At 37.3% G+C, this 10,821-nt stretch overlaps 1 protein-coding gene across 1 annotated transcript; it reads left to right on the top strand.

Moving 5' to 3' along the window:
• The first annotated feature begins 1,625 nt into the window (after window positions 1-1,625).
• Window positions 1,626-8,072, top strand: LOC127429824 (tripartite motif-containing protein 16-like). Its single transcript, XM_051679074.1, has 7 exons — window positions 1,626-2,140; window positions 2,473-2,677; window positions 5,573-5,668; window positions 5,767-6,000; window positions 6,203-6,362; window positions 6,463-6,519; window positions 7,059-8,072. Exons 1-7 carry the CDS (start codon window positions 1,749-1,751, stop codon window positions 7,592-7,594), a joined length of 1,680 nt encoding a protein of 559 aa, XP_051535034.1. The 5' UTR covers window positions 1,626-1,748; the 3' UTR covers window positions 7,595-8,072.
• Window positions 8,073-10,821: the final 2,749 nt, after the last annotated feature.

Here is a 10,821-nt window from a genome sequence, read left to right as displayed (position 1 = left end):
ATCAGACACAGCAGAACACCAGAACTTTCAATAAAATTTTCAGTCCAATCACTTTGGAATATTAGATGCTCCACGTTCTTTCTTTTCGCCATCTCCACAAACTAGCTAGCTAGTTTGAAACTGAGTGCGAGAGGTTACCATAGAAACGTAAGTGGTTTTGGCCATGTATTGGCGTTGTGATACTTGCGCTTAGCACTGCAAATGCACAATGGACGGAAAAACCTGAAATATATTATTGTAAACTGATTGTTACCGACTTTGGTAGGCTGTACAACAAATTAGAGACAAATTAATTGTAATTTAATTTGCAATCCCACCCGTGTTGTCTGCTGGAATCTGATATCTAGTGATGTCTCTAAGTTTTTAACGATCATATGTTGGTAAATGGTGAGACACCTGGCGAGCAACATGGTTTTTGTCAAAGAGCCACGTGTGGCTCGCGAGCCATAGGTTCCCAACCACTGCACTAGATCATTAAGGTCTTCACAGAGTATGGTTTTGAGTGTCCCCAAGTCCCATCTGAAATCTAAAGGGGATCGTGATTTCTCTGTTGCGGCCCCTTGTCTTTGTAATAGTTTGCCTCTCCACATTAGATCCTGTGGCATTAGATCCTGTGTCTTTTAAAACTCAGTTAAAAACTCATCTTTTCTCTATCGCCCATGACTGTACCTAGACGCACTATAATTATATCTTGATTTATCTTTTATTGTGTATGTGCTTGATTGTGGCTGTATTGTAATTTTGAGTCTGTTGACTCAAAATTGAGTATTTTAAAACTCCATTATAGACTCAACTTTACACTATTGCCTTTGAATGTATTGTATTTTGGTTAATGTTTTTAGTGTGTTTGTGTTTAAATGTGTCTGTATTTTAATTCTTCTTGTGTAAAGCACTTTGGTCAACATGTGTTGTTTTAAATGTGCTATAGAAATAAATGTATTTGATTGATAAGCTCACAATACAGAACACAGAATCACACTGGTCATTTTATATCTGTAATTTAATTTAACCACGTACTCTGTATTGAAAATAATTTAATGTTTTTTACACACTAACTTTTGAGACTTATTCCAAGACGCTGATTCACAAATATAAATGCTTAAATCGGTTAACACACTTACATTGAGGATGGATGGATGAATAGATGGATGAATAAATTGATCGATAGCGTTTGTGTCTGGGACAATCAATGTAACCATGTCTCAAATGAGCCCATTCAGAAACAGTCCACCACCTCACTGCATATCTCGAAACACTCACGTTAATAAATGCATACTGCGTGAACATTTAAAAAATGTTGCCATTGACTGAAAGCCTATCCAGTCCCTCTGTCTGCGCAAGGTAAAGCCCAAAGTATACTTCGCCTGTCCGTGTTCCGCAACGGTCCGCGCACAGTCCACGTGACGTAATTTTCGTCATCAGGAGTGTCCGCGTGCAACCAGATTTTTCTGTCAGCACAGACTGTGCGTGGGCAAACGCGCCTGTGGAAGGTTGACTTGAGATGGAAGAGTCCACTAGGTTGCAATATGCACAGTTGGGCTGTACTGTCAAGCAGTAGTCGAAGAACATATCCAGCGTGAGTCTGACACGTAGTGAACATTATCTGTAAAAACACAAACTTTGTTTTGCACACGTCTCTCAAACACAGAACCAGGAAACTGTGTCAACTGATCATTTCAGGGAAACTGAAACTAAAGTGCTGTTGAGCTGTTGTACGTATCTCTTTGTCTCAGAGTACATGCAGTAAAATGGCAGAATATATTCCAGTGGATCATGAGCAGTTCTGCTGTCCTATCTGTCTGGATCTACTGAAGGATCCAGTGACTATTCCCTGTGGACACAGTTACTGTATGAGATGTATTACAGGCTACTGGAATCGTGATGATGTGAAGGGAGTCTACAGCTGTCCTCAATGCAGACACACCTTCACTACAAGACCTGTGTTATGTAAAAATGTGGTGTTTGCTGAAATGGTGGAGAAACTGAAGACGACGAAACTCCAAACTGCTGTTCCTGCTCACTGTTACGCTGGAGCTGGAGATGTGGAGTGTGATGTCTGTACTGGAAGAAAACACAAAGCTGTCAAGTCCTGTCTGGAGTGTCTGAACTCTTACTGTCAAAATCACCTTGAACAACATGAGAACCTTGTGGCAGCGGGGACGTGGTCAAGCATCTCTCCGGAGAGAGAAAGCGGTAAGGGCGCTTACTCCTGAGCTAAATTATGTCTAACACCTGTCTCTAATTCCAGTGAGCACGGGGAGAGCGGCATAAAGAGAGCGACACAACGCTCAGAGTGAGAGAGACTGGATATGACAGAGCTGAGCCAGAGTGACCATACCTGAATTGTGGAAGTTATTTGTAGAAGCAGTGTGTGTGTTAGTGTGGATAGAGTGTATGAACGTAACTAAAGTGGTGTCGAGGAAGAGGGGAAATAAAAGCGTCACCTGAAAAAGGAAAACTGCTTCTCGCGTCCTCTTTTACAAACCTCTTCCAAGGTAAGAGAGACAATCTGATGGACGCAACAGGACGATTTCAGGAGATGATCTGCCATCAACACAATAAGCTCCTGGAAGTTTTCTGTCGTACTGATCAGAAGTGTATCTGCATATTGTGCACGATGGATGATCACAAAAACCACAACACTGTATCAGTTTCTGCCGAGAGGACTCAGAAGCAGGTATGAATTGTATAGGGTGTAGTTCCAGCATCTACCAGCAGGTGCTAAAAGGGTCCTGCTAACCCGCTAATTCCTGACCCCCTGGTTCCTACTGCTGGATGCCCCACATTATTGACAGATCACATGAGCTCCACTGTCTGCGCACTTATTGGTAGTTGTTGCATCGTGTCCCTGCTCATATTTACATAAAGTTAATCTTAAATGCTAAAATTTTCATTTTCCCAAACTCACATTGGTAATGAATAACAGTTGCTTTTGTCACTGCAAATATCTGTCGAAGTAAATGTACCTATAATCTGTGTTTTTATCCTAACCAGCCACAACCACATCAAGCAATGAGTGACAACACATTACAGCAGTGCTGGTCAACTAGCGGCCCACAGGCCAAATCCATTTGCCAATCATTTTTATCTGGCCCTATAATTTTACTAGATAAGTATACGTGGACAGTCCTTGTCGTTGCATGCCGTTGGTGCATAAATGTACTAAAAAAGTATCGCAAAGCAGACATAAATAGAAAAACCGAAGAATATTTTCTCTTTTTCAGTTTAATGGCAGTTCTATATTAGATGACCGTTGTTTTCTTATGTGGATTAATATTGTCAAAGAGATGGAATTTAGCAGATCTAAATATTCCTCAGTTTTATAATTTGTGAACAATAGCCCTTAAATGTTAAAATGACAGAATAATTATGTTTTTATTTTCAAAGTAAAGTTCATAAAAACTTGTTTGTTAGTTGAGGTTGTGAAGTTGTGTTGTTCTTCAACCAAAACTTTAGAAGGAATTTATGGCCAAATCTTAAAAAACTGTTAAATGAATACCCCTGACTATTTTAATGTAATAAACGCACAGTAATAAAGTCGCAGTGAAGTTCCTTGATGAGTGCAGTTCTATTGGGTGTTCTGATGTATTTCCTGCTGAAACAGGAAGTGGGGGCAAGACATATCGAATTCACATTGCAGCCTTAGGCAAAGCCACAGACAGACACACACACACAGACAGACACACACACACACACACACACACACACACACACACATATATATACACAAACACACACACACAAACACACAGACACACACACATGTTGGTTTTGCTATACTTGTTAGGACCCTCCATAGGCATAATGATTTTTATTCTGTACAAACTATAGATCATATCCCCTAACCCTACCCCTAAACCTAACCCTCACAGAAACCTTTTTGCATTTTTACGTTTTCAATAAAACATCGTTTAGTATGATTTTTAAGAGATTTAAATTAAGGGGACACTAGAAATGTCCTTATAAAACACATTTATAGCATAATACCCTTGTAATTACCAGTTTGTAACCTAACAAAAAATCCTCGTAAACCACTTAAACCTGCCCAGACACACACACACACACACAGACACACAAACACACATACACACACAGAAACACATACACACACACACACACACACATACACACACAAACACACATACACACACACACACACACACACACACACACACACACACACACACAGAAACACACACACACACAGAAACACACACACATACACACAAACACACATACATACACAGACACACACACACATTCACACACACACACACACATACACACACACACACACACACACACACACACACACACACACACACATCCTTTTCCACCGTACTGCTCACACCAGAGCCGGTTGGATGGGTAACTGAATCTGGCCTGCTTCTCCACTCACTTGAGAACCAAATGACGATCTAACTGACAACATTAATACATAACCAGCCCACAATCGCACACATCACAGCGCGTTCTTTGCTTATGATGAGGCTGGTGTTGTTGTGCAAGTCCAGTGCAGATGAATGAGAAACATGAGTAACCTCTATTTAATATTTTCATGGAAATATGGAACTCATAGCATATGACAGCTGGCTGGATTGATGCATCCCACGTAGTTTTACTGAATACAAAACATCCTGCAGAAACATTTCTTCAGAGAAATTCTCATTGTCATCCTTAGACATAACATGTGTGGTCTGTTGGTGGTGAATTCTGCATTGATCAACTTGATACAATTGTCTCATTTGATTTGTTACATGATAAACTCACTCTGTATATCATTTAATACTCATGTTATTTAACTTATCCTGCCAGTGCATCAACCAGCCATTGGACTTGTTTTGCTACAAAAAACAGTGCTGGCACAGTTGCGTGACGTCATCGCTTTTTAAGATTATCCGTTTTGTCTGGTCTGGCATCAGTTGTTCCAGCTCTTGTGTTTGGTCACGACTTCATTGGCCCCGCCCCCACCGAACACTGGTCTTGCTTTCTCACATCTTGATTTACAAGTGCACAAGTGAGTTTTGCTGCAGGTTTATCACAAAAGTAGTTGCAAAATTCAAGGCGGGAAGATTTGAGAGGTTGTAAGTGCCGATTTGTGGTTGTACAGCGAAAGTGAATTAAATTACAAAAGTAAATATGTAATACAAGTTTGTGTCTGTCGTATTTATGTGAATGTCATTTTACACATTTGTGACTATTTATCTACAACTTTGAAATCAAAACTCAGGCTTTTGATTATTTTCTGGGAGCAGATTGCGTGATCTGGCAACACTACAATTGGCATTTCACCCACCCCTCGGCACAGAGTACTGTCATTTTAAAAAGAACGTTATTAACCAATCTTTTATTTTCTTCTAACCAGTAACCTTTTGGAAAGGTGGCTGCGGATCTTCTGAACCGGAACAAAAAATTGTTTTGCTCAGAATGAACCAAAATTAAAAAAATAAATTAATAATTGTTTTTAGTCCCTGTTTGAAATAAGGTTTTGTGAAAACTGAAATACGACAATAATGATTTCGTATCATACAGTATAGATCTGAGATTTTAATGCAGTTTGTTTGATCAACAGAGTCACTTGGAGGAAACACAGAAAAAATCCCAACAGAGAATCCAGGAGAGGGAGAAAAAGATTCAGGAGGTGAGAAGAGCTGTGGAGTCTCACAAGGTGAGTTTTGAGAAGAGGAAAAGAGAAGTTTGAGACTCAGTTGAGTCACAGACTGTGTGAGGTGTCAGTAAGAGCTGATTGTAATGTGTGTGTAACAGCGCTCAGCACAGACAGCAGTGGAGGACAGTGAGAGGATCTTTACTGAACTGATGAGCTCCATTGAGAGAAGACGCTCTGAGGTGACACAGCTGATCAGAGATCAGGAAAAGGCTGCAGTGAGTCGAGCTGAAGGACTTCTGGAGCGACTGGAGCAGGAGATTACTGATCTGAGGAGGAGAGACGCTGAGCTGGAGCAGCTTTCACATACACATGATCACATCCAGTTCCTGCAGGTAACACATCTCATCATTAATATTCATCATACTGAAGCTTCAAAATCCTCATGAGAACATCATAGTATAATTGCACATACAGAACAGATACAGTCAAAGTGTTTGATCAGTTCATTTTAATTTAATCATCACAGTATAAATGTAACTGTAGTGGAGGTGATGAAGGTTTTTGTCTCTGTATTTTCATGTTGTATTTCTGTAGAGTTTTCAGTCTTTCTCTGCACCTCCTGGATCTTCAGTCTCACCCAGCATCACTGTCAGTTCTGTCCTGTCTTTTGATGAGGTGATAAAATCTGTCTCTCAACTGAAACAACAACTGGAGGATTTCTGCACAGAACATATTGACAAGATATCTGACAGAGGTCAAATATCAGATATTTATTTACTTTCAGAGATTAATCTAAATAATAAATAAAAATACAAAGTGAAAATGACAGTAACTATGTCTGTTTATTCCCATAGTAACATACATTAAAATTATCACTGATGAACCCAAGACCAGGAATGACCTTCTACAGTGTAAGTCACTATAAAGAAACAAACAACACATGCTACTGTAAGATGCATTTCCCATAATCCCATAATATCCATGTGAAATAACACAAGATTAACAGACATGAGAGCAGGTTTGAGAAGGTTTGGTCTTTAATATCTGTTCAGCTTTATAACAGCCTAAGAAAAAACTTGAGCTTCATTCTTCAGTCTCACCAACAGAATTGTAAATTCAAACTGAGTTATTATTAAACTTAATAGAACTGATACAAAATGAGTTCAAATGTACAGTAAATATAAGAAAATTAAATATTTATACATTATTGGCATGTAGCCAATAACACACAATAACAATGTTATTTATTAAAATATGAGAATTGAGAACACAAATATATATTCTTAGTTACAGATGCCTACTATATAGTATAAGTATGTAATTAAACATTGCTGCTCACCTTCACCCCAATGAAACAAACTTACACACACAGAAACATACAGTATATGCATACACAAACTGACAAAACTGACCAAATTTAATCTAATGACGTGTGTTTTTATCTCATCAGATTTCCGTCAGTTCACAGGGGATCTAAACACAGTGAATAAACGCCTCCGTCTGTCTGAAGAGAACAGAGTGATTGCTTGCACTGACACACTCCAGCAGTATCCTGATCATCCAGATAGATTTGATTTTTATCTTCAGGTGTTGTGTAGAGAGAGTGTGTGTGGACGCTGTTACTGGGAGATTGAGTGGAGTGGTGATGGTGGTGTGTTTATATCAGTGTCATATAAGAGCAACAGCAGGAAGGGAGATGGTGTTGAGTGTATGTTTGGGGGTAATGATCAGTCCTGGTGTTTGTTCTGCTCTCCCTCCAGTTGCTCATTCTTTCACAATAACATAAGAACTGATGTCTGTGTCTCCTCCAGCTGCTGTAGAATAGGAGTGTATGTGGATCACAGTGCAGGAACACTGTCCTTCTACAGCGTCTCTGACACACTGACCCTCATCCACAGAGTCCACACCACATTCACTCAAGCTCTATATCCTGGGTTTTATATTAATTCTAAATCATCAGTAAAACTGTGTGATGTAACAAATTAGAAAAGCAGTTTTCAACTAGTTTTGCTTCATGACTCAGATTTTACATTGAACATCAAGTTTGTACAGTAATAAAACTGTTTATTGTACAAAGGGAAAAACTCCTTAAAATCAAACACAAACTGCATAGACCCAACAATAAACACATTTTAACATGTCATATAGGCTGAATATGATTTTAGTTTGTTTGTTTGATTGTTTTAGATCATCTTTAAAGCTTGAGTGTTGAGATTTTATATTTCTATAGTTTCATGCAGCCATTAATAAAACACAGATAAATTGTGATCGACAAAAACAATGTTTATCGTTATTTATATCTTTATTTTCTTTAACTTGTGTAGTTTTGTTGATGGTTTTTGAGGATGAGTTCAAGTTCACATCTGTCTACTTTGACAGATGAATTTGTGTTAAAATACTGTACTGTTTGATTGGACGCACAGCCTTTAATATCAACAAAATAAATGGGAAGTGTTTTCTGGTACCTTGATTATTCTATTTATTTTGCTATTGTAACAATGCATTATTATTTTGTTAATTGCATTTTATTATTTAATTAGTAGTTAAGTCCGATACAAAACAATGTGATAAATGGATACATGCAAACAAATTGACTGTGATCGTCACATTAACTATATACAAAAAACTAAAATAATCCCAGGAGACATGTTAACATGTCCTGTTCTCTGTTAACTCTTTGATCCTGATTAACCCTGTAGCTCGTGCACATGATTGAGTGACGTTTGCCATAAACATTTACTTCTCACGAGAAATACAGTGTGATTTATGTCCACTGAAGATCAAGAGATCATTATGAAAATATGAAGAATTTGAACATTTACACAAGAAACACCGCTACTGCCGTGAAAGAAAAAATAACTCAATATAATGTGTAATTTAATTTACATGCTTATTAATTTTATAAGCATAACAATCAAAATATTTATCTAAAATATAAAAACTTTACAATATAATTTTAACCAGTAGATATATTCATGTGAAAAGAATCCCCAGATAACAAACCGACACAGAATTAACGTAGAATTGTTGTCTCTCTCGGTATCGAAACGACGTTGATCTCTGACGTTGATTCAGCATCTTTTTGCACATCGAAGTCACGTTGAATCTACGTTGTTTATGCCATTGAAAACTAACATAAAATCAATCTAATTGGTTTTCTGACCTGACGTTGAAACGACATTGATTTCAGTTGGGTGAAACGACGTCAGACAATAAACATATTTTCTACTTTTGTTTTTAAAATCCCAAATACTTACAAATTAATAAATAAGCCATATGTACTCTCACATTCAGATGTATATTTATACAAAATATACATTTACAAATACAGACTTCTTTGGAGTTAACTTTTTCTGCAGTATATAAATCTTAATAATGAACTGCATTTACAAATGGAGGTATAATAACATATTACAGGCTAATTTAAAGGTAGTGTCAATTTGACAGATTTAAGTTAGCTCATCTATAAAATTAAAATGCTGTCATCATATACACATCCTCATGTTGTTCTGAACCTTAGATATTTTTATTCTGTATAACACAAAAGGAGAAATAAAGCAGAATATTAGGGTCAGACATTCTCAGTCACCATTTTCTTTCATTGCATCTTTCTTTTCTATAAAAGTGAGTGGTTGACTGAAATTCAATATTGCAATATCTTTTGTGTTTCACACAATAAAAACATACAGGTTTGAGCCTCTTAAGAGGACAGAGAGGGACGATCCCCCCCAAACATATTCCCTCGCAAAAAACAAAACGTGGTTTTAGTACAGTAACCATAGTTGAACAATGGTATTTGTAGTAAAACCATAACCACAAAACTTATCGTGGTTTTAGTAACCATATTTTAACCGTGATACTTGTAATGAAACCATTGTATAATAACACAGGACAATAAAAAGTATGGTAATAAAACTTGAATTTTGTGGTTCATCTGGTTTTACTACCATAATTAATCTATTGTTACTGCTGAAAGAAACAAAAACATTTAACCATTATGAAAATTAACCCTTGTTTTACTACAGAAACCATTGTTTAACCATGGTATTTAAAAACTACAAGATTTACCATGGTTACTAAAGTCATGTTTGCTACAATCTTAATAAAGTAAAACCACGGTTAATTTATTGCGAGGGAGCAATAATAAAGGGTTAGTTCACCCAAAAATGAAAATTCTCATCATTTACTCATGATTTCTCAGATGTGCTTGACTTTCCTTTACCTGCAGAACACAAACAAAGATTATTAGAAGAATATTTCAGCTCTGTTGGTCCATTCAATTCAAGTGAATGGTGACCAAAACTTTAAAGCTCCAAAAAGCACATAAAAGCAGCATAAAATTAATCCATAAGACTAGAGTGGTTTAATTCATGTCTACTGAAGCAATCCAATCAGTTTTTGGGTGAGCACATTCCAAAATATGACTCCTTTTTCATTACAAATCATCACATCAGCAGCCTCCATGGCGATCATGATTTCATGTTCGATTACACTTTCTAGCACCATCTAGCGCTCTGTGCATGTGTCAAGCACTAGGAAGTGTAATTGAGCTAAAAATCATTATTGTGCCTAGAGACTGCAATGGCAAGATGTACAGTAAAAAAGGAGTTACATTTGGGTCTGTTCTCACACAAAACTGACTGGATCACATCAGAAGATATTGATTAAACTACTGGAGTTGAATGGATTACTTTTTTGCTGCCTTTATATGTTTTTTGGATCTTCAAAGTTTTCGACCCTGTTGACTTGTATTGTACGGAGCTGAAATATTCTTCTAAAAATCTTCATTTGCGTTCTGCAGAAGAAAGAAAGTCATACACATCTGGGATGGAATAAGGGTGAGAAAATTATGCGAAAATTTTAGAAACTAACCCTTTAACTTAAGGGATTCACTGCAACTGGATCAAGTTCTTTGCTCTAGCAGTTCTTTATTTTTGCATACATCTCATTTTGAAGAGAACTTGCAAGTAGACAGCCATCCATATAAAAGCAGAAAAAGTCTTGTGTGGTGCCAGTAGGACTGAAATAAATGTCTGTCCAGGTTGACACAGGTTAAGGCCAACATCTTTAAGTTCTCGTTCTTCAACTGGGGCTCACAGAAAAACAGAAGACCTGCAATAAAAAAAACAATGCAGTTCAAATATTGCCATATGACCCACTTCAGTATCAAATCTTATCTGGTCACAGGAATATTCCCAGTACTATAACAACTC

Source organism: Myxocyprinus asiaticus, chromosome 39, assembly GCF_019703515.2.
Source record: "Myxocyprinus asiaticus isolate MX2 ecotype Aquarium Trade chromosome 39, UBuf_Myxa_2, whole genome shotgun sequence".
Classification (NCBI taxonomy): domain Eukaryota; kingdom Metazoa; phylum Chordata; class Actinopteri; order Cypriniformes; family Catostomidae; genus Myxocyprinus; species Myxocyprinus asiaticus.
This window is presented reverse-complemented; position numbering and strand designations above follow the sequence as displayed.